Here is a 25,314-nt window from a genome sequence, read left to right as displayed (position 1 = left end):
GTTCGAACATATTTGGAATGACAAATTTTGCTTGCCACTCACTGCTGCTTGACGCGCGCATTTCATATCCCGGATGTATAATGAACAATCTTACGCCTTAGTCTTTATCGAGCTCGTTGGAGTGTCGGTCAGTGCGCTCGTCTCCTATTTGGGAGACCCGAGATCACCTCCCGCCAGCGGCAATTTTTTAATACGCCTCAAGCATATTTTTCTCATTCCTACGAATTTTTTAAGTATTCCTGCTATCTACACTGTAATAACTGCACTTCTAATATTAAATTAAACGGTTTATTTACGAAACAGCTCAATTGTCAAGAGACTGACATCGCACTCGTTCTCCTCCATATGAGTTGCATTTGGCTACTCTCGCTTGCGTTTACGCGTGTAGCAAAAAGAAACCAGCGCGATTACAGCGTTTTCAAAATTGTGCAACTTCTTCCTTACTTTTAAAAATAAGTCGATAAACAGGTATGTTACAAATTAAGGCCGCCATCTTTTTTCCACCATCTTCTTGCCGACATCTTGAATTTTGATTTTGACTACAATTAATATCAAATTCAAAATGTACAGGTCAAAATACCAGGGTATACTGAGTTTCATGAAAATCCGGCGATAAACAAGTAGTTTCCAAATTATGGGCGCCATCTTTAATTTTTAAAAATTATGGCCACCACCTTCTTCCCGCCATCTTTGATTTCAATTCTGGTTAGAACCAACACCGAATTCAAATTCTCTAGGTCAAAATATAGGGTTTTACTAAGTTTCATGCAAATCAGTCGATAAACAGGTATCTAACAAATTACTGCCGCCATCTTCTTTTCCGCCATCTTGAATTTTGATTCAGACTGAAAGTAACGTCAAATTCGAATTTCCTAGGTCGATATACTGGGATACACCAAATTTCATGAAAATCTGCCGACAAATAGGTGTTTTGCAGTTTTTTTCTTAGAATCTTTAACTGCGATAGTCTAAACGGTGAACGAATCAGATAAGCCCCCCCCCCCCCCCCCCGGGTCCACCATCCCTCTAAGTGCTTCTCCCTTTACTATGTACCATGGCTATCAAATTAATAACAACATTTATTTCAAAAATAGTCGAATATTCGGGAAAAAGGTTCACACTGATCGAAATTCCAGCCAAAATTTACAAAAAGTAAAAAATGTCAAATTTGACACCATTCCATAAAGGCCCTATAAAGGTCTTTAACCTTCAGTTAAATTTTGATGTAATATGTGTTTTCAAAAGAAAATTTCATGCTCTTTCCAATGGTACCAACAGTTTTGAGAGAAAAAATTCTTTCATTGCTGTATCTTAAAAGTTACAAACCAAACTTGAAATTTCAAGAAAATTCTAGTCTTTTTTTTCGGTGTCTGACCTCGTAGCTCGGCACCAACAAGTCAAAATTAAAAAAACTAATATATATTCGTGAGCAGAATTTTATACTCTAAAAAAACGACAGGAATGATTTTTTTCACTGGATGCACTAGAATCACGCAAAATCGGGAAAACGGTGACGAAGTCAACAATCAATTTATCCGTTATTTCAGACGGCCGCCATTTTGTCATACGCAATTTTGACTGTGTTCCCGAGGGGGGCTAATGGTAAACTTTTTTTTGGGGGCTCTAGACATGTTTTGGAGCGCTTTAAAACACAAGAGAAGTTTGTGCTAATTTGTCCGAGGTTAGACCCTTTTTTTGGCTAGATTGACTGGACTAATTGTTCTATGCGATAAACTAATGTGTTTGACGAGCGACGTCAAGCAACAAACTTTCACTCGACAGCAAACTTGATATGACTAGACTAACAGCGGCAAACCGTTAAAGCCAAGAAATAAAGTAAATCAGCTAAGTAAGCTGCTGAATGAAGGTGCTGCTGATTTTAAGGAGATTTGTTGCGTAGGTACAGTCACAAACTTGTACTTGGAAATTTATTCGACTCACCATCAACTAAACTTAACAGGTATCAAGGATGTTTCTGGAGTTGTGTTTGCTGGATAATGTGTTTCATCAAGAACACTTATAATACCAAGCGACCGACTAACATGAACTACACGCTAAAAAACATAACATAAAACTCACAACCGTTTACTGTTAAGTATCACTAGGTGAAGCTACTGAGTAAAGCTTTGCTAAGTAAGCCGCCAAGTATACCTTGCTAAAAACGACCACGTTAATGTGTAAGACACGGTACCATGTTGACGCCAAAATTGTATTCTCATTGTATCAACATGGTACCAACATGGGATTGATCAAATCGCCCAACAGCTGTCAACATGGCACCAACCATGGAACAATGCGGAACTGGGTTGGTGCGTTGATACCATGTTGACGTTGACGTGGTAACATCTATCACTAACAAACATGGTACCAACATGGACGTTTTTAGCAGGATTACTCACAGTGACAAACTTACCTGGCAAAATTTTAACTCAATCAACGTATAATAATACAGTTATGTCATGTTATCGAGGGAGTAGCAACGCAACGCCCGAATTTTCGAAATCGAGTCTCCCTAAAATTCGATTAATCTATTTTAAATTAGCCAGTCATTATAAACCATATTAGTCAGTTGATTGGTTTAGCTAAAACTTCGTCTTTCTCGAAAGAAACGAAAGTTATGAGAGGGCAGTGGCTATTCTTGACAGTTGGCAACGCTGTTTATTCTTCATTTAAATACACTGAAAAAAAATTCTCGGCGTTTTTACCAAAGTCCGTTGGTACCTTTACCATCTCGCTTTTTTTCACCAATTATTGGTAATTTTACCAAGACAGACTGGTAAGCTTACCTAAAAACCGGTATTTTCAACGTTTTTCTCAGGTTATAATACCCCTTTATTGTTAATCAATTCCCGGTAACTTTGCCATTTTATCTCGGTAATTCTACCACAGTCGATGAAAAATATTGGCGTTTTTACCGCGGTTCAGTAAAATTACCAATTCCATAAATGGTAATTTTACCGAGAAAAAACCTGGTATCAAATAGAACCCTGAATTCTTGGTAATTTTACCCTTTTCTTAGTAAATACACCGAGATTTTTTTTTTTTTTTCAGTGTATACGTAGACAAAACAATCGACTCTTGGTGAGGCCGCTTGCCTCGCATTGATCGATACTTTTTAATGAATTTGAATGGATGAAAAACAGGGTTGCCAAATTTCAAATTTGCCACTGGGAGACAGTAGTAAGTGCACGTATAATTCCACACAAATTAGCGACGAGTCATCATTAGGTCGGCGTGCGGCTAAGAGTCTGAAAATTTGTCACAAATTTTAGCACAATTCTACGAGGTCAACCTAGTTGTCCTCCAAAAATGTTCCAAATAGTGCCAAATACTCAATTATATGCTTCGATGTAGCCATATTCGCATAACTTTAATCAGTCATACTCATCGCAAATCGCGTTTTTCGACGATCAAAGTAGCACGCGAGGCGCAAATTTATGCCTTTAAATAGCTGAAAATTTGTCTACGGACTCAATTTTTTGCGTTATTTAACGTGGCCGGCTGGTTTTCTCTCAAAATGTACTTACAAACCCTTCTCTCGTTGCAACATTGCCCCATTAGCAGCTGTACGAGTCGCACCGTAGATAATCGCGCTTTCTGCCGATCGAAAATCACAGGCAAAGATCAAATGGACCGAGTTCATCAGAAAGGAACCAACCCACATTAAGAGTTTAAGACGAGTTGTTGGAGTTTTTTTAGCCAACGTGTGTTAAAAGTTCAGCTTAAAGCTGTTGCCTTCCTGAATGGACGTAACTAGTGTTGCTCCAAAAAGCGTATCTCTTTGAGGGAAAATTGTCCTTATATGTGTGAGTTTTTTCCTTCTGTAATGAGATATCAGCTTTAAACTGAATTTTTAACTCACGTTGACTAAAAAACTCCAACATCCCGTCTTACAACCCGTGCGTTCACCTCTATCAGTTTGTGTAAACCCACAATAAGTTTAAACTGATTGTGAGCAAATAAAGTTTTAAGTTTTATTCCTGCATGAGGCTCAATATAGAAAATCAACTTTAACCCTCTTCTCACAAACTATATAATTTCTTTTTTTCAACTTTCAGATTTTGGCGCGAGAAAGTAAACAACTAGTGGAACTCTAAAGCGTTCTTAGCTCAATTTTACCGAAAATGTGGGTAGGTTCCTTTTTGATAAACTCGGTTCAAATGTGTGCCACTAAAGATCTTAAAATCTCTTGTGTGGTTCAGTATGAGGAATTTTATAAATCATAAGATCTCCCCAGGATGCGTCCAGCACCTCGAGTTTGTCGGTGCGCCCACTTTTGCGCATGCGTTAAAGTCTCTGAAATGATCTCTGCATTTTACAGTCTTGGCGATTCCCCGTGTGGTTCAGCATGATCAAAGTTTGAAACAATCAATATTTTCTTTGTGCGTCAAATGACACTCGTTTGTCGAAGCGCCTACTTTTCTACGCCGTGTTAAAGTCGCTGCAGTTACTCCTTCATTTTGATCCAATTTGAAAAGAAACTTGGGTTTAAATTAAAGTTGTGAGTATACTGACTTAAACGGTACGATTAGTTTTTTTTCTGTAGCATTATTGAGTCGAGAGAAAAAAGGATACCTTAATAGATGGCATTCGTATTTTATTTTTTCTTTTCAAGAAATGACGCTTATTTTAGATTTTGGAATCGATACTTCACGCGGTTTCATAAACAGTTCACCATGTACGCAAGCATGGAAAGAACAGCGTATATTGCTTATCTTGCCTACATGAAATGGAAAACTCTAAAGCCTTTTTAAATCGTTGAAGGTTAAATTCATCGATTTTCAATCACCCGAGCAGTTTTACAGTCTTTTTAATGATTATTAACACTTTCCGAAGAACAAAGGATTCGGAGAACCTATCGGAGGATAAATTTCCAGAAAATTTGGACTGAATAATTGGTGAGTCACAGAGAGGTAACTTTAAACTAGTTCAACGGAGGATTCGTTCAATAAATTTTTCCACATGGATAGAACACAGGGTCCACTTACTCTCAAAACTTCATTTTTACCTAAGTGTACTTATTATTCTCTCCGGCAGAGAGGGCAGAGTCAGCATCATTAAACGGAGATGTTGCTGTCTTCATAAGTGGTAAATGCCCGAGAATAACTTTTACTTTAATCGTTCACTTTACAATAAAAAAATATTTAAAAAAAAAAACCTTCTGTCAGAGACTAAATTTTGGTACCAATTAATAGTGAAACGAAGTTTTCCTTTGCAGTTCTGTAAACGCAAACTTCTATTATCCAAACCGAAAAACTTTGGTGTTCATCATTGAACCGAACTTTGTCTCTCCGTAGACCGTATAGGTGTAGCTTGGTAGCCAGAGCGGGGTCATCAAAATACTTCACCTCTGCCAGTGGCGCAGAGTGAATTGCGATATATAGATTGTTATGCCATTTAAACCTATGGAAAAGGATCGATAAACAGGGTGTTCGCAGCGGACACCTTAATAATCGATTCTTTACCATAGGTTTAAATGGCATTACAATCGATATATCGCAATTCACGCCACGCCACTGACCTCTGCGCATACTTTGTTTTGGATTGTGTTCCTCAACGAAGAGTGGCTTTCGTGCTGCACTTGGAGGTTTGTGTGTGTTCCCTGCGGTTGTGAGAGGAATTCGGAGCGGTGCTTTCTTTTCCTGGCGCAAGCGGAGGTTCTCACGGTCTGACAGCTTGCAGATTGCAGTGCGGGTGCCTACGTCGCCGGTGCCGCTTACTCAACGGAGGCAACATCCGTGGACAGGTGAATACCCTCTTAATCGGGATTGCGCCGTTACCATGACGCACTGATCTACATATCGATGACTCCCTGCCAAAATCGCGTATCTCTTCGAAGATGTCTCAAGATTTCCGCTTTTATTTTATTCATACACACTGAAAAAAAATTCTCGGCGTTTTTACCAAGGTCCGTTGGTACCTTTACCATCTCACTTTTTTTACCAACTATTGGTATAATTTTACAAAGACAGACTGGTAAGCTCACCTAAAAACCGGTATTTTTACTGTTTTTTTTTTCAGGTAAGAATACCACTTTTATTGGTAATCAATTCCCGGTAACTCTGCCATTTTATCTCGGTAATTCTACCACAGTCGATAAAAAATATTGGCGTTTTTACCGGGGTCCAGTAAAATTACCGAAAAAGTTCAAAAATTTTACCGAGATTTCTCCGTAAAATTACCAATTCCATAAATGATAATTTTACCGAGAAGAAACTGGGAATAAATAGAACCCTAAATTCTTGGTAATTTTACCCTTTTCTTATTAAATACACCGAGATTTTTTTTTTCAGTGTACAGTGCGTTCCCAATCATTCGGAACCCTCCCATGTTACCGGTGGTGATTCCTGCAAGTTGGTAACACTGTTTTTCCTCTTTAAATCCATTAAAAATATCGATTTAGAAGAGGTAAGGTGCCGTTACCATAACGCACTGATCTACATATCGATGACTCCCCGCCAAAATCGCGTATCTCTCCAAAGACGTCTCAAGATGTCCTCTTTTATTTTATTCAAACGGTGCGTTCTCAATCATTCAGAGCCCTACCATGCTATATCAGGGGCGATTTTCGCAAATTGGCAACACGGGTTTTCCTATTTAAATCCATTGAAAATATCGATTTTAGATGAGATAACTTGCCCCTCCAAGAGTCGATTATTTTACATTCATTTAAATAGTGGAAAAACAGTGTTGAACTCCCTGATGACCTGTGGGAAGACCGAGCTTTGTGGCGATTAGGCTTCGTAAAGCGCCAAAGAGCGATATAAAAGCGACTCATATGTAAAAACAGTGTTGACAACTTTTAAGAACTGCCACTGGAGAGCAGTAAGTGCAAAAATAAAGTTATAAGAAAATGGACCAAGTAGCGTCCAAACGGAAAAGATTATTAAACGAATTCCCTGCTCTACGTAAAATTGTCAATAAATATCAAAAAAACTTTTAGAAATTGTTTAAATGCTTAAAATTGATGCGTTTATCTCAAACCATTTGAAAAGGGCCTATTTCGTTTTATGCTAGGCAAGACATCAGTACTTGTTATATTCTGGATGCTAGCGTGCTTGCATTTTGAACACATGCCTCTAATGAATTTTAAGGTGGAAACTCGCATAAAATGGCACCATTTTAAACAAGACAGCAGAAAGTATGCGAAAGTCTTGCGGAGTAAGGTGCACTAACCGCTGTTTTGTCTAAAATGCCGTCAATTTTGCGCAGTCTCTGCTTTTTCTCAATTTTCGTTTATCGTAAGATGAATTTTACTGATTCCTTTGAAAAAGCTCGAGCCTGCTCATTCGACTTATTGTTAGATCAGTGTAATTTTGGAGGAGCCTCGCGATTTCGAGAATTTGGGAGTTAGGTACTGCTTTAAGCTATAATGAAACGGCAGAATAGACGTCTAACTCGGTGCTCAGAAATTTGATACATTGATTGAGTTTGATCAATGAAATATTATACACTCCACATTCAGGGCTCGTCGTACGATTAGGTCTTTTCAGACGTAAAATTTTCCTTGGGTAAGCTTTATCCACTTACCTACAGGTACTAGTAGATACTTGATGACTGTAATTGAAAATGTCTTCAATTACTGACTCAATATTAATTTGGTTTTACACTTAACCATTTAAATTGATTCTGATGTTTCTTTTTAGCAGTCACTTGTTGTTTCAGATGTTACTTGCTAGTCCCAAGTAGCATTTTTCAATGGAGAAATGGCGATATTTTGAAATTAAGTTGGGATTGGTTCACGATTTTGTCGCGATAAAATCGCTAAGATAATCAAATTTGATCGATTATCCTCAATCCTGTCGTAATTTTATCTTTAAAAAATCGCGTCAGATAAAATCAAAATTTGATTTCGTAACGACTTTTTTATTAATAATATTGCAATAAATCGACATCGATAAAATCGCGATACATTCTCCGATCAAATCGCAACTAATCGTAATCACTGCTAAGTGGGGTTAGTTAGATGTTACTGTTCTTCAATTACATCAGTTCTTGGAAAGGCAACCAAGACCTAATCAACGGATTCACTTGCAGTCACATGAGTGGCTTCTCCTTCAATAAAGAAATAAAACTCTCTCTCGTTAAGTGAGCGGAGGGAAAGTTTAGAAGGCACGGAAAGTTGGTGCATTAAATACAAGTTAGTTTTTAGCAACGGTGCTTCAAATCATATTCGTTTGTAATGTATTACGTATATCTGTACGTGTTAAACAAAACAATTTAAACATGTTTTTTTTTTTTTTCTGGTTCACAGGTTGATTTCTTATTACGAGATGATCACGCTGTAGATTATAGCCTTCGAACCTGTCGAAGAAATAATTTAAACTGTTTCGAAGTTTTAAGGAAAAAGAGCTCTTTCAAAAATGAAGGGGACGCTGGTTTCAACTGCCTTCATTACGTCTGATTCGAACTGTCTCTGAAAATCCTGCTAACTTGATACAGCATTTCGGTTAGTATATCTTTAGTTTTGTACTGCTTTATTTATACTTACTCTCCCCTTTGAGCCACCGTATATATATATTTATTTTTAAACAAATGCACTTGACAAAGCCGTTCTGAATTACAAGGTTACTTTCCTCTTCCCTTTTTCTTTTTTATGCGCTGTATATTTTTAACTCGGAGTCAGCAATAAAAAAATTGAATCTGATATAGCGGGAAAACGCAACACACTTCTTAATTTAAAGTATGAGTTTTTGGTGTACTTATTCTGATGATTTGAAGCTAGTCTCATCTATCTCATTCACACAATATTGAAATTGCGGCCAAAAATTTTGCTTTCATGGTGAAGTAAATAAAAAAATCGCCTAAACGACATAATTACATCCGAATTTTTACAATTTATACATCCAAAATATTCTTGTTCTCTAATGTTCTTATTAGAAAAATTCCTCCAACCAGAAGTAAATCCAATCGCTGCGAATTTTCCACGCTTTCCATGTATGTAGACGGACAAAAAATCACCATGAATTTAAATAAACGGGGATCGTTGCCAACTTTAGAGATTGATATCGCCTGCTGAACTTCTTCCCGAATCGCTATAATAGAGAGCTACGCTGAAAATATTTTCTTCGAGTGTAATGAGCAAAATCGATTCAAAAACTTATCAAGCAGGTCTAGCCATAATATTCAAAGTGTCAGGATGCCACATGAAAACGAGAACTCATGTTTATTCATTTCAAGTCACAGAATTGCGATTTCCGCCATTTTTTTAGGGTATGAGGCAGCCACTTAAAACCCAGATGGCTGAGTATATCAGAGCTAGTTCTCCCACATGAGTGGAGTAAGGACTTAGTCCACCCGTGTGGATGTGAGGGTGCGCGCGTGTGTGTGTGAGGGGGGCACTTAAAGACACCCCACGAAGGGTGGTCTGTGGGACTTCCCCAGTTCTAGGGGAGGGTTTGGGGAATTTCCCTTGTTTCAAAGGGAATTCCGGGGGGGAGGGGGGAAGGGCCCTCTCCATGAAAAAATTGAAAAATTTAGCCGTCTCAGGAGCAATTTTGAGTTGTTCTGACTGAAAAATCGATCAAATTACAATTTCAAAGATAGCAGATCCATCCCGCACTTTCTCAGCACAATCCTCCACGCATTTAGCGAGAGGGTCGAGTAGATCTCTACGGGGGGCCAGCGGGCTGATTATTGAAATTGATAGACAAAACCATACGCAAAAAAGACAAAAGGGATGCGGGGGTATCCTATTGATGGGAGCTCATGGTTCCAAAGAATAAAGGAGGTTTGCAATAGATTATAATCAACCCACAGGAAGCTCCATAGTTAGTCCATCATTTGCTCCTTTAGTTTGTAGGGATCGCCCATTTTTACCAATAGGAACGATTCATACTCCCTATGTCTTCTTTGTCTATAGCTTTGCCTATCAATTTCAATAATCAGCCCGCAGGCCGCCTAGGCCCATCTTTCATTATTTATACACTCACCTCTTAGGTAAGCTATCAGTTCGAAATCTGTTGGACGTATGTAAAAGCCGCTTTTAAAGCGCCCACCTGGCGCTCTGCGACACCTAGCCGCCAAAGTCCCCTGCAGGCCGATTATTGAAATCGATAGACAAAGCTATAGACAAACAAAAGAGATATGGAGAGATTTTATTGGTTGCAATAGACAAAGGAGGTAGGTGATAGAGTATAAACTAACGGCAACCCACGAGAGACCCGAAAGTTAGGTTCAAAATGATAGTTCGTCTCCTCACAAAAAGTATCTAATCTTGCCTATTTCTTGTTTCTGCAAAAAGTTGAATAATAATACAATGATTGGATATAGTTAAAAATTGATAGCTTGGTTTTTTCTTGGTTTCTTGGTCTCATTTTATCCTTTAGTCTATAGAAACCACTCATTTCAACCAATACGATCGCTCCTTACTCCCGAGATCTTCTTTGTCTATCGCTTTGTCTATCAATTTTAATAATCAGCCCGCTGTCTTCACAGATCCTTTCAGGGCGTTGGCGCTCCCTCATTTCCTCTAAAACCCCCTATACTTTGGGATCTGTAGGATCCCATCCGTAGGATATCTTTCGTATTGTTTAATTGAAACCCGACCCATTAACTGCTGATTTCAGATGACGGAGGAATTGACCTCAGACAAAACAGTGAACTTGGACGACGCTCAGCCGATCGACTTGAGCAAGAGCTCGAGAGCCTTGTTCCAGGAGCGGATCCGGAGGGAGAACCATCGTCCGGTCCCTCAGCTGATCCCTTTGAGCCTCCTGCCATCCCTGTCCCTGCAGCGGCAGCCGCGCGGGGCTCACAAGGATCCCGAACGCCCGGGTCTCGCGCGATCCGAACATCCGAGCAAAGGAGAGATGAGCGTCCACTCCGCTCGGAGCAAGAGCAGACTAGCCAGGGTGAAGAGTTGCCCGTACCTCTACCAGAAGCGGATGCGGAGGCTTTCGGCGTCGCAGAAATCGAAGAGCGATTCGCGGATCTCGCTGACGTCCAGTATATCGTCACCGCCGTCGGTGTTGTCCGTCTCCAGCTCGACGCAGGCCACGACTTGCGCCGTGAGCACCAGTAGTGATAGATTAAGCAGACTCTTCATTAGCGCTGACAGTCGCCCCTCAGATCAGGTATGTGGCGTGGATAAAAAAAGGAAGCGGTACACGGAAAAAAACTTCGTGCGTGGGACCCGAAGTTTAGGTCGTATGGATCTCTGAAGTTTTCGGATTGAGCATCTGAACACTTTAGGTCCAGCAGCTGAGGTTTGGATCACACATCTGAAACTTCAGTTCTTACATCTGAAGTACTTCAGTTTTCACATCCGAAAAACTTCGGTTCTCACATCTGAAGTACTTCAGATGTAAGAACTGAAGTTTCAGGTGTGTGATCCGAACCTCGACAGCTAGACCTAAAGTGTTCAGATGCTCAATCCGGAAACTTCAGAGATCCATAGGACCTAAACTTCGGGTCCCACGCACAAGGTTTTTTTCTCCGTGTAGCATCTTGACCTCGTGACGTAGTTGGGTCAGAGACCGACGACCCTCCACTGGCCTCTTCGCGACAGTTGGAAGCTTTTACTTTCGGGGATTCAACACTCCCTTATGGACAATTATAAGGGAGCAACAGTCATCACTCTTTTTTCGGCTGTTGACCTACCTACATGGTGGATGATGAGCTTCGGGTAACATCATGAGCTAGACAAGTTTCCCAAACCTCGGCTTGTTTTGGCTAAAACGAAACTGCCAACACGTTGTTAAACATCAACCATGTAGGTAAGTCAACAGTTAATTGTTAAAGTCCTGAAAGTAAAAGCTTTCACAATAGCCGAGATATGAGTGAAGGGCAGGACCGGATTAAAGGGTTGGCCACATGGGCCGCAGCCAATGGCGGCAAATTTAGGGGGCGGCAAATGTTGTAATTTTTTCAAATGTAGGTATCAAGAAAAAAATCTGATTCAGAAAAAAAATTACAAACGAGAAAAGGCGAAAAAAGCTCTCATTTCCTGAGAGTTAAAGTATAGTAATTTCTAATTTGTTTGTCTTTCGGTAATACAAGAGGCAGAGGTTGAGAGAGAATCCAAACACGCAATTTGGTCCGGAGCGGCGAGGCGCAGAGAGCAATGATGACGAGGACTTGAGATGGAAAGGAGAAGCCTTCGGCGCGCCGGTCAGCATGAAACACATATTAGCGCCTACAAGACTCCATGAATACTTCACGCATTGCGTCAAACGTAGTGCGGTCAGAAGCGATCGGCGCGTGAAACGCGTAGCGCCTACAAGACTGTAGAGATACTTCACGCATTGCGCCAAACACAGTGCGCTTGGCGCGGTGGCGGAAATTAAAATATTAAACCACATTCATGTTTATTCTTTCATAATTTGTTCGTTCTTTTCTCATAAATGAAAGGCCTGGTCCACACAGAGATAGGTTTACGGAACTTAATTTAATAAGTAGTAAAGTCTTAAAGTATTTGATGTCCAAGTACAGGCCTCCTCAGCTCATAGTCATTTTAAGATTGCAGATTTTGATACTCAATGCTCTACACCAACGACCAAGACCAACCCGTACAGGTCAGTCATTCCCGTGCACAAGTTTTGAGACCCCACTACTCATTGCGGCCAGAAGAGTAAACTCAATGCGCAATTTTTGTGAACGGTGGGGAGGGGGAAGGCAGCCATTGCTACTTTTGGCGGGGTAGCCAATGAGCCAATGAGACATGATCGCACGAGTAACTGTGATTGGCTACTTCGGCGGTAGAGGTTAATACCAATCCACTGGGAGCAGTGCATCTTGCCCTCATCCCTTATTGGCTGAAGCGGAGTAAGAACAAGGCGCGGAGATTTAACATTGCATTCGCTGAGGTACACGTATCGCAAACGATACATAAGACCACTCCTAATGATTGACGCTGTTCGATAAATACGGAATCTGGGGATCAAAGAAAACTGTTCACAGTGCTCAACGATGAACCAACGCTGATTATTAGAGTAGTAAAGATCAGTTTTTAGCGACCTCTTTTCACCCGCCGGAAAATAAGAGTCAGTAAATCACGAAGCATAAAAACATTGCAGAAGTTAATTACAATCAATTATAAGCTAAAGCTCATTTAGTATCAAACAGAGAACGTGAGATCTTGCGCTTGCACTGAATATCTTACGATCAACGCTCTCTGGTGGCGCAACAGTGAACCGCAAGGCGCAACAAGCTTTCCCTTCCCCCCCGCATCCTTCATCGAAGCCCCCTCGCGCGGCACCTGTCGCCACTCTGTCTGGCGCTACCTCAAACCCTTTGTGCCACGCCGCAATCTCAGGAATTTGCGGAAGCGTCGGGAACTAGAGCATTTGATTTCGGTTCCGAGAACTGATGTCTCTTATTTGTTTCTTCCACTCCTGACCCAGTGACCACCCAAGTCGATGTAGATGAGGAACCCATTTATACCCTTCCCCTTAAGCGATTATGGCGTTGTTAACATGTTTTCCCCCTGATTTTCGACGGGGAATCCAAATCTGAGCTCAGATATTGGCTGTTGACGTTTTTCCCTTGCACGGCAGAATGATGAAAACATTTACTTCTGAGACTGCATCATTCAAATGTTGACCTATCTCCTTGTTGACAGTAAGTTAGAAATGGACGTATTTCTGTCAAACGGAACTAAGCGTCATAGGGGATGAGTGTAGAGGGGGGTTTGGATTGATGGCGGAACCGGGCGTCGGGCTCATTCGTTCCTATACTCGCAATGCTTTTCCATGGCGCTTGGTTCCGTTTGACAGAACGCGCTATCCGGGATTCTAAATTCCTCAAAAGGAACTAAAATCGGCGCTTAGTTCCGTTTGGCAGAAATACGTCCAAATGTAGCCAACGTGCGTTAAAATCCAGAAAACTGGAAATCTCACTACAATTCTTGTAAGAAATCTTTTGTATTGAGATTTCTATCGAGATTTTTATTTTTTGTTTTCTATTAGAAATATAAATGAATTAAATTGATCTTGTTACATATTTTTTGTTTCTACAATTCTAGGGACTCGGCATGGAGGACGAAGAGAGACTAGGTAGATTATCGAGCTCTGAAAGTTATCGGTACGCGCATGAATCGGCCTTAAGACCCATTTCAGGCGGCGAAAATGCTCGTCGGGTAGCTGGTGTCAGCCCGTCAACGATAAATAGTCTTAGGAGTTTCTTGCAAAGAAAGCAACAAAACCATGCATCCGACCCTAGTAGCTCAGGTAAGATTTTTCTTCACTCTTTTCAAATTGCAAAGTTGAGTTAAGGTATTTGTGGTGATCAGGGCGAGCCGATTACACTAAAAGCTCGTTAAGACGAAATACGGTTAAGACGAAAATCCGCCTAAGACGAAATTTTTTTCGGTCCCTTGACACTTCCATAAGAGTCAATGTAAAAAAAATACGGATGTGACGAAATTTCGAAATTTTGACCCGTAACCAAAGCCGGTTTAGACAAAGAGAAATGTCCGATTTTTTCCCCTGAAATTGGGTAAAAACGACAGAAAAGAGCCAATTCTTTTATAGTTTTACGTACCTTGACATAAAGAGAGTAGGTTGAGAGTAGATCGTGGGTATCCTCTGTTTTGCTGGATGGCTGAGATGCAATCGACAGTTGACGATAAACCGATTTGCGTATTTTACAAAAATTCAAAATTTGGATTTTGTATTGTATAAAATTTAAAAATTTAAAACTGATATAAAAAGTTATAGACAAAGAAGATAAAAGGGATATGGAGGGATCCTATTGGTGGAAGCAGGTGGTTGCAATCGACAAAGGAGGTAGGTAAGAGACCAACTATGAACTAACGGCAATCCACGAGAGATTAGTTAGTCCAGCATTTTCTCTCTTAGTCTATAGGAACGACAAGTTTCAACTGATATGACCGCTCCATTCTCCCTATGTCTTCTTTGGCTATCGCTTTGTCTATCGATTTCAATAATCAGCCTGCAGGTATGATTTGTAATAGGTGCCAACTCCCTGAAGGGCTGTGGAAGGACAGAGTACTGAGGCGATTAGGTATCGTAGAGCGTTAGAGAGCGCTGTGAAAGCGGTCCTAATGTATGCATAGTTTGAGCAAATGTTTTAAAAACTATCACAGTTGGAAGCATGCATTTTTTTTTTGTTTTTAGAGGAAAAATAATAAACTTCATCAAAAATGCTATTTGAATTGAAATGACTTTTATAGGAGAGAAACATCCACGAAATTTTCTACGTGCAATGTTATTTATGCATCTTGGCCTCTATTGCATCTACCGAAAGAAATTAACGAGCCACATTTTTAGAACATTTTGACAACGAAGGCACTTGAATGTATGCTGTATTTCATCCGAGAGATCTTAAGTAACTAGTAATGGTCTTGCACTTTTTTCATCAATATCAGTCAATTGGATAATCTTTCAGTTCAGTTAGCCCCCCCCCCCTTCATTTCACCCCTCTGTTACTAAAAGAAGGTACAGCCTCTCCACAATTAATTGTGAATGTATCCAACTAACATATTATTTCTGTTTTTTCTCAACAGACTTCAACAACAGCTGATAATGGATCCAACAGAGACGAGCCTTTCAAAAATGAGCTTGAAGCAACCAAAATATCAATCAAAAAGTTCCTGAAAACTCTTATCCTGTTCCTTACTCAATACAGAGAAATCTTTGGAGACAAAATCACATTTTATGAATGTGTTTATCATTATAGTAGCAAAATAACTTTCTATCAGATGGCAACAGTCTGCATTTGTATTTTATTGGAAAGTGAAATCAAATAAGTACATATTGTTTGGCTAAAGGCTTTTCCTAAAGGAACGGAAATTCATATTAAATACCATAGATTCACACTCATTGAGCGCAAATGGAGAATGATATGCTCGTCAAATTCAAGAATATGATTGGCTTCGAAATGAGCAATTCGCGGTTCTTTCAAGGTATCTATCATGAATCTCGTTTGTGCAGAACTAGTCTTAAAATCACACTATATGCAAAATTACACGTGGGGTTTTTGGGGTAGGGAGGTGTCCAAGAAGCACAAGCAATTTCCCCGCACTCGATGAGAATTCTAATATTTCTCACAGGAATAGTGAAAATCATAAAACCAATGGAAGTTAAAAATCAAAAATTTGTACTTAATTACTCAGAATTGGAGGATACTGAAGCAGAATTGCACGTAATAAGTAAATTGGATCTGCATGTAGACGATTTAACTAGATCCGGCCTAACTGCACTATGTCTGATTTGCTCTGTACTTATTTGACAATAGTAATCAAACATTATACGATATAATGCGTCCAGATGTTTTAGAGATGTCCCTTACATAATCATATTTGTATTAAGTTTCTGATCAGGGTGTTGCTTACTTTTTGGTGAGAAAAATACAATCTATGGGGAGTCGGAAAGCAACGTATAATGTATTGGGCTAGTAGTGGTTAAATCGTCCAATTCCGTAGGTATATAAATTATTATTATTTTCATCCTCTAAGTATCTAAGTTTATAGGTTCGATTGAGTTCTTACTGAGTAAAATTTACTTTGCGTTTGCTCCTGTAGTCTATGTAAGAGCTTCTTAGTTTAAACACATACACAAACTGTATGAATTCTTGCCGAAAACGTCTCTGAACTGGATTAGTCACTTGAACAGCATCGAGAATGTATACTCCTTGCATTGCGATAGTGGTGTAGTACTCAGTTGTTATAAGGCGGCATAAGCACCACTTCGTAGCCTCCTGTCTGATAGTCATGAAATCAAAAAACAAAAATAATAATATGGACCAAAGTTAATTTATATTTAAAATTCTGTAATATAAGAAATTACTTTATTGCTGAGCTATATTTATTTATTTTCCCATCCTTTAATCTATCTTTGTCATATGTAGTCTACTCATTTGCGTCGAAGTTCTTGATATCCAACCCATTGATAAAACATGTTTTTTTAAAAACTCCTCTAAAAATTGATAATAAATGGAGCAAGTGTGTATATGCACTAAAATATCAAAAACTGATCCAAGACATAGGGACGAACTTTTTGGTGTCCTCTTAATAGCTAGCTTATTAATACGAAAATGTTAGCTATGTAAGTGAACATTATGAAATGTTTAAAGTTAATTAATTTGCAATAATGAAATCAACACTCTTAAAAGAACCAGTACATTAAAAACACTTTTTTAAAAAGGTCCCCTTGCCTTGACATTGTGCTCTGGCCAGGGCCGGATTAAGGGGGTGGCCACATGGGCCGCGGCCCATGGCGGCAAATCTATAGGGGGCGGCAAATTTTGAATTTTTTTTAAATGTAGGTATAAAAAGAAATCGGATTTACAAAAAAAAATACAAACGAGAGAAGGCGACAAGATAGAAAGGAGAAGCCTTCGGCGCGGCGATCGGCATGTAACACATATTAGCGCCTACAAGACTGCACGAATACTTCACGCATTGCATCAAACAGAGTGCGGCCATTGCGGTCAGCGTAAAACGGATAGCGCCTACAAGACTGCGTCAAACACAGTGCGTTCAGCAGCGGTCGGCGTGAAACTCACAGCGCCTACAAGACTGTCAGAATACTTCACGCATTGCACCAAACACGGTGCGGTCAGCGCGGCACGGCGGCGGAAGTTAAAATCATTAATCCACATTTATGTTTGTTCTTTCATAATTTTTTCGTTCATTTCTTATGAATGGAAGGCCTTATTCACACAGAGATAGGTCTACGAAACTTAACTTTCGCACAAAGTTCCGTGAACTTTTGCTAGTAGTGTTGACAGGGCTTTCGCAAAAAATGTGTCCAACACGAGTAAACGCGTCTTATGCACCCCTCCCCGCTGGCACGTTCATTTGATGGTTTTTATTGATGTTTCAAAACTAATGAGAGGGGGCCGGCAAAATACAGGCGGCCCATGGGCGGCAAGTAGGTAAATCCGGCCCTGGCTCTGGCAATAAATTATTACGTAATTCTGCCAGAATGTACAATATATTAGTGCGGTAAAAAATGCGAATTCTTCACCTCCTAACTTTTGATTTTAATTGGAACAAGAGTGCCTATGCACTAAAATAGCAAAAGCTGATTCTAAACAAAGGGACGAACCTTTTGGTGATCTCTTAAGCTCAGCCGTGGTGAAGATTTAGATGCAGCGTTTCCTGAATCTTGTTTTGGACTCCAGGTTAGAGCCTCGTAGGTTTGATTCCGCAACATGGCCATTAGTTTATTTATTTGCTGAAAGTTAAAAATCGTGCACCCACTAATTAAGAGAAAACTTCAGACCTGAATTAAGCTTGAACATTTGGGTTAAGCAAGGTTGTGCCTCAAACTCCGCTACATGCAACCGAAATTATCTTGGCTCTTTGTGCCACGCGCATCTCATCAAAATTAAAGTTTCAGAAGGTTCATTTCACTTGTTTAAAGAGTTTTATTTGAATTTCATTTGAAGTTTAAGTGAAGTTCATTTGATATCACTTTGTTGAAGTTCATTTGAGTTTTATTTGAGGAGTATATTAGCGAGTGAGTAAACATTTTCTCGAAATATTTTATTATGCAACCTTTTTCAGCAGCATGGTTGAAATAGTTCTCACTTGCAGAATGTTAATCAGGGTTCCGTATGTTTACGTCTGAATAGGTTAAGCAATCCTCAACCGGCTCATACTTCTTTTAATTTTCTACAAGATTTCATCAAAATACGAAATTTCCATCAAGATAACACTCGCAAATGTGCAATATCATGAACATTATCCATTTCAATACGCATCACTGAATATCGAAAGGGCTTCATTCAGAGTGAACAATTGTTCATTCATAGGAATGTAGACTTCACGAATTTCAACTTCCGGATCTGGAAAACATTGTTTAGTGCCTGAGCTTGATTAACTGATTAAAATTAATCCACCCAGTTTTCGAAGGGGCCACCCTTGAACGGTTTATGGCACAGCGGTGCGCGGTTAGAAATATTTGTCAAAATCTAGGTGAGGCAATTTTATCTGCTTTTTTTTGGCGTGGGCACTCATGGTGAGTTTTCAGTGAGTAAAATAAAAAGCTTCATTTAAATTCGCAAAAAGAAGGGATCGAGTGGGGTCAATTAAATTTTGTCCTTTTGAAACCTGTGAGCCTGAAAAATGAATTAATGTCCTTATAATTGTACCTGACACTGCTCGGAGCTGGCATGCGAGTGAGATCTGGAAACAAATCTTGGAAGATCTCTGTAAACATTCAGCTCCTCGACATGGAAAGTGTGCCAAACGGATGAGGGCTGCTTCAAAATCAGCCGGATGGCCGACAAATCTTTCCACTCTACGCTGCTCTGAAAATAAATCTCCCTTGAATTTTCAAGCATATAAATGGACATCACAAAGACACGTTCAACATATCGATGACTAAAATGCGAAACCATACGCATCCCCATTGCGGTGCTTCAAAATCTCTACTCTTATTTTAATTTTTATAGGAGAAACGAGTAAACTATGTGGAATACTCTGCTAACAGGGCAGAAGAATTAAGGAAGTTTCCAATAAATTAAGTTGGTTGGTTTTCGAAAGAAAAAAAATAAAATATGACAAGACGTCTTCAACGTCGCAAATTGAGATACGTGGTCTCGCACTTCGTTCATCGATATGTCGTGGGCAATTATATATGTAGCAAGCGCCGGCACTTCTCAAATCATATATATTGAAAGACGTAAAACTCAAAAACAAAGGAACAAGCAGGGAATACTGTGATTGTGCCTTCATTCGAAACAGCCAATTTTTTCTGTTTAAAAGCATAGCAGCCACTTGCAAACTCAGTGCCAGTGAAATCAGTTACCATTTTTAGAGTTTGGACGAATAGGCAACTAAACTAACTGCGAGACAATGCGTAGACTATCACAAAAAATGAAGGCGCTTCAAGCTGGGATCGTGCCTCCGAAGTTGAAGTCCAATACCATCATACCTCAAGGTTCAATCATACGCATTATTGCGATTTATCGAGGCGACATGTGTGCCATGACGCCAGCCAAGTTCCGATACCCAGATTATCGTTTTGCATAGTTCATATTATTTTGTTATCATTTCTAACCACTTGTTTCTTCTTAATCCTCTGTATAAAAACCACCCATTTGCTAAATACAATTCTAGCTGGAGCGCAATTCAGCTTTGCAATCACCACTGCAAAAATGTCAACGGAAATCGAAAAGGCCAGCGTGCATGAAGGCTATTTCAATTGTAATCTTCCGTCACATTCTTACGGCGCAATGATACAACTATTTGAACTCTCCGGAATGCGTGAGGTATCACGCCGCATTTGAAGGCGTTTTCAAAACAGCCAAGTTCCGATACCCGGATTATCGTTTTGCATAGTTCATATTATTTTGTTATATTCCGTACCACTTGTTTATTTTTAATCCTCGTATAAAAACCACCCATTTGCTAAATACAATTGAGGAGCTTTCCGGAAAAAGGGCGCATACCGAAAAAACAAGTTGTGAGAAAAACGCATTTGAAGTTTTCATTCCTACTTTCTGGTTACTGATGATGACATACATCGGAACTGGGGCACTCATATCAACGTTCATACACCCTAGAATGAATAACGACCATTGGTAAAACTTACACTTCTTTCAGTGTTGTGGGAGGAATTTTTTAAAATTTTCCGTTATGTGCCCTTTTTCCGGAAATGGACCGGTGGTTATAGGTTTTGGCTTTCAAAGCTAAATTTTCAAGACTTTAACGAGTTTCTAAACGAAAATAAATCATAATTTCGATCGCGAACGTGCGGGTGGATCATTTTCGATCATCGTTAATAAAAAGACAGCAAAACACGCGAAAAAATCGAAAAATTAAAACGCACAAGAGACCATTAAAAATTGAATTATTAATAATTACAGAATTTCACGTGTCACCGGTAAAACGCATAGAGAATCACTGCAACCCGATTATATTGCATTGATTAGTAGAATCAGTGCGATGCATCTGTAATGAGGGATCCTTACTTATATCAGTACCCATCACCTGCCTGCCTGCGCCCTGCGCGCTATCTCCTCAACGTCGCGTCGCGGCGACCGTACCCAGGGGCGAAAAGATGAAATACGCCTGACTTAGTCCTCACAAAACTTGGTCTCTTAGCTCCAAAAATTGATCAATTAAGCTGAAACTCGGGACATTGGTACATTAGGATGCGAGGAATCCGTTCCTGCCATTTCTGGAAAAAGGGCACATACGCGTATGTGCCCCTTTTCCGGAATGCTCCTCAATTATGAAAGAACAAACATAAATGTGGTTCAATGATTTTAACTTCCGCCGCCGCGCCGCGCAGACCGCACCGTGTTGGACGCGATGCGTGAAGTATTCACGCAGTCTTGTAGGCGCTACGCCTTTCACGCTGACCGCACTGTGTTTGGCGCAATGCGTGAAGTATTCATGCATTCTTGTAGGCGCTATCCGTTTCACGCTAACCGCAATGACCGCACTGTGTTTGATGCAATGCGTGAAGTATTCATGCAGTCATGTAGGCGCTAATATGTGTTACATGCCGATTGCCGCGCCGAGGGCTTCTCCTTTTCATCTCAAGTCCTCGTTGTCATTTCTCTCTAAGTCGCGCCGTTCTGGACCAAATTGCGTGTTTGGTTTCTCTTGTAACTCGATTTATTGAGGGTGCTGTCTCTTGTATCACTAAGAGACGACAAAATTAGAAATTACCATACTCTCAGGAAATGAGAGATTTTGTCGCCTTTTCTCGTTTGTAATTTTTTTTTCTAAATCCGATTTTTTTTTTATACCTACACTTTAAAAAATTGCAAATTTTTGCCGCCCCTTAGATTTGCCGCCATGGGCCGCGGCCCATGTGGCCACCCCCTTAATCCGGCCCTGTTGCATAATCATCCTAGCAACACTAGAATGCTCTTGGTCCTGCTTGCAAAACGTAATCCAGTTATGAGTGCGCAGCTTTTTTAATTCCTGAGGTCAAATCTGGTGGTTTGTTCACAATAATTCGACGGATTTAACCAGAATTGCACCATATTTTGTGAAAAGAAACTACTGTTTATTCCAGATCCATGCATGCAATATCAATTCGTTTACTGAGACTCACTTACTTCTGTGGCTGGAATGGATATGAAGTCTTGACTGCCTTGCTCATAATGTACATGTTTCATTAGCTCCTTCCTTTCTATCGAGACGACCCATTTTTTCTTAGCAAATCTCGGTCCGCTTTCGTGGAAACTCGAAAATCCTGGCTCGCTAGACTTCCCTGCAACACTCTCGTCACTGTAACGGACGAACAGCGATAGAGACTGCGTATAGTAGTTCCTTAATGTCAGCTCTCCGACCTGCGAAAACGAAGAGACCAATCTTGTTGGACAACCTGTGAGCTACATTACTCCTAGAATTCATAATTTAACTACCCTGCCCCTTCTCCTCAGTAACTTTGAGAGAAATAGTGGATATTAATCATTTCAGTAAGATTACTCGGCCCATGACAATCATTCACAGCTGAATTTCGAGAAATACGTGTTCAAAGTTTCAAAATTACATGGAGCCTTACGGCGAAAAGGAAGTTTAAACTCACATTTTGATGCTTTATGAAGTTGGATTTTAACTGTGAATGTTTCGGGAGGTTGTAAATTCCGCCGATTTTATTTTTCTGGAGTGTAAATTCCGCCGATTTATCATTCCCCCGATTTGTGAATTCCGCCGATATGACGTCCACCCAAAATGTAAATTCCGCCGGTCAATGTTTTTGAAACAGGATTTGTAAGTAGTGCAAATTTGCTTACCTCTATGTCTATGAGTTGAAGTCGGAGAGGAGAGCGTAGAGAATAAACATTTAGGGTGTAGAGAGCCCCACGTCAAAAAATAAAACAAAAAAGAGACCCATGTCGTAAGAAGACCAACAGTTTTTCACTTTTTCACTGTGCTGAAACGGTATGAAACTGTTTTAACAAATTTGAAACGGTCTTGGTGAATTTTAAATTTCATAATTGCATTGTCTACGTGTGCTTTTTGCCTTTTGACGTCTGACCGAAGCTTGGCTGGAGACCCGACACTTTGAATCCGGACGTACACTTCCAATTGGTAGGCGAGTAAAGCTTCAACGAACATTTTTATATTAGGGTGGCCGGAATAAAAGAACTCCCTGAATTTGCTATGAAAAGATTCACAAGCGTTGATCGTTAGCGTTGTGTCGGAGGTGTGAAATGCCCACATTTGAGGCGGAAACAAACTGTCGCTAGCAATGTAATTTTCGCACAGATAATCAGCAAACGCACGACACTACTGATATCATCAAAGTGCAACTCCTCGGCTTCGAGCGCAGATCTACCTTCAAACAGATAACATCTTAACTTGATGCTCTTGCCGAATATGAGTGCCGTTCCAAAAACATTTTCCTTTTCCTCCATCGGCGGAATTTACACTCGCTTGGTGGCACCTATCGGCGGAATTTACACTTTCGGTGGATGGAAAATCGGCGGAATTTACCCATTTTCGGCGGAATTTACTAGCGCCCATAATGTTTCACATCATATACCCGCAAACTAGGTTTAGTTGAGTTCATGAATATCTCATTTTTTTCAAAAACTGCACTTATGTGCCTTGTCCTCCAAGCCCCTCATGCCCTGTGACGAGTTCATTATCGGGCTGAGAAAGCCGGACCGTTTTTCATGTATCATAGGTATTAGTGAAAAAAAAATGTTGAAAATTGTCTAATTACCGTCGCAGGAAACGAAAAAATGATGTCGAGAACTGCGCATCCTGGTGAGGTTGGTTGGTCCTCTTCTAGATAAAGTGATATTGGTCCTTTCACACTGAATTCAACGCTCTGCCTAACAGGCGTGACAGCTGCGGCTGGTGCTAAAAAATGACTCCCCTTTGTAGAGGTAGATGCCCCTCTGATCTCGTCACCTTCGCTCAGTGATCGCCTGTAGAGTTATCATTAAAAATAAAGTACTCTGACGTTTCTCTTTTCCCTTTTATTCTTGCTTCTTGATGCAAAGTCTTGCCATTTTGTAATTATTTAAGAACTAATTTGAGCCCGGATTTTCTTTCGTAAACACTGCGGAAAAAAAAGAATCTTAAATTTGCCGCCAAGAAGTATTTCCTCTTGAATCAAGAATTTTTCTGGTTAATATAAGCTACTTTCTTGCTTAACCCAAGCATTATTTTTCTTGTATCAAGAAAAAGTCAGCTTAAAGCGAGAAAAAAAATTTTTTATGGCGGCAAATTCAAGAATCATCATGCTTGATCCAGGCTACTTTTTTTTCAGTGAAGTTTCTTCTCTAATTATTTTTAACCTCATCGTCAAAAATTGAAGTGACTAGGTTTGTAGAAACATACTTAAAATGTCTGTAAACTTCATAAAGAGTTTACAATTTTACTACTAAGGAAAAAACGCACAAATTGAGTTTACTTATTTAACCAGGTGATTTACCGCAGCTCGACATGACCTACAGTTTGTGTATCAGCAATACATGAAATTTGATTTTTTCCTCTCTCAAAGATTAAACGCCACCTGAAAGATACTTATTGAAATCAAGCAAAGGTTTTAAGAGCACTACAATACTGCTGAGAAAATGTAATTTATTATCTTTAAAAAAACTGAAAAAGTTTACAAGTTCACACTCAAAAAAAAAAATACCCAATTTTATTACATAATAGATAAATAAAAACTTGGCTATATTTCAACAACTTCCTTTAAAATGCGCTTTTTTTTTTTTTTTTTTTTTTTTTTTTTTTTTTTTTTTTTTTTTTTTTTTTACGAAATATGAATCCAAATTGAACTTAACCAACTTCTAAAAATGTGACACCTTGGCGCTTACCTATCTCTTTGCTCTACATCATCCGATGATTCGGCCATTTGCTTCTTAACTCCCTGATTTTATCATTGTGATTTCATCACACACTATCCCAATGGTATTGCTCTGAAAGCCTGAGGATTTTTTAGGTTTTCCGAAAGACAGGAGCAAGAGATGAGCGACAAATATATTCAAAATATCATAGGAACGGATGACGAAACGGTGGGTCAAAAGTTTACTTTTAACCTCTTTTTGAGTGTTTATAACGTTGCTTAGATACTCCGACAGTATGACGCGTACGAACTGTTGATCTCGAACTCGACCCACTGGTCTTTGTTGCTAGGGTTCAATCCATTTCCCTCCTGACATAGGGACGTAACTACACTTAGTAGCGATTTTGCAAGTTGGCAATACTATAATTCCTTCATTTGAATCCATTGAAAATATCGATTTTAGGTGAGGCAAGTTGCCTCGCAAACAATCGATTGTTTCACATACATTTAATTGGAGGAAAAACAGTGTTGCCAACTTGCAAGTGTTGCCACAGATTACACTGAGCAATGAACCCTGTCGTCCATAAAACTCAATTCTTTCCCGGGCTCATCTCTAAGCTGGTGTGGTTATGGCCTTTTG

At 39.7% G+C, this 25,314-nt stretch overlaps 3 protein-coding genes across 3 annotated transcripts in view; 2 read left to right on the top strand and 1 right to left on the bottom strand.

Moving 5' to 3' along the window:
- The window catches only part of LOC109043475 (uncharacterized), a 21,505-nt gene extending 4,753 nt beyond the window's left edge, over window positions 1–16,752 (top strand). Inside the window, exons 2-5 of the mRNA XM_019060683.2 lie at window positions 8,255–8,449; window positions 10,569–11,075; window positions 13,964–14,168; window positions 15,467–16,752. Of these exons, the coding sequence (XP_018916228.1) occupies window positions 10,569–11,075; window positions 13,964–14,168; window positions 15,467–15,483 (729 nt within the window). The 5' untranslated portion in view covers window positions 8,255–8,449 and the 3' untranslated portion in view covers window positions 15,484–16,752. The remainder of the gene's footprint in view (window positions 1–8,254; window positions 8,450–10,568; window positions 11,076–13,963; window positions 14,169–15,466) is intronic.
- The window catches only part of LOC109042688 (transmembrane protein 208), a 231,810-nt gene that overhangs the window by 179,255 nt on the left and 27,241 nt on the right, over window positions 1–25,314 (top strand). The window lies entirely within an intron of this gene.
- Window positions 16,526–25,314, bottom strand: LOC109043465 (nicolin-1). The gene is made up of 6 exons (XM_019060671.2): window positions 24,706–25,314; window positions 23,601–23,808; window positions 21,985–22,218; window positions 19,060–19,218; window positions 18,012–18,140; window positions 16,526–16,663 (listed from the first exon to the last, which is right to left on the bottom strand). Exons 1-6 carry the CDS (start codon window positions 24,741–24,743, stop codon window positions 16,619–16,621), a joined length of 813 nt encoding a protein of 270 aa, XP_018916216.2. The 5' UTR covers window positions 24,744–25,314; the 3' UTR covers window positions 16,526–16,618.

The sequence above is a fragment of the Bemisia tabaci genome, chromosome 6, assembly GCF_918797505.1.
Source record: "Bemisia tabaci chromosome 6, PGI_BMITA_v3".
Lineage (NCBI taxonomy): Eukaryota > Metazoa > Arthropoda > Insecta > Hemiptera > Aleyrodidae > Bemisia > Bemisia tabaci.
This window is presented reverse-complemented; position numbering and strand designations above follow the sequence as displayed.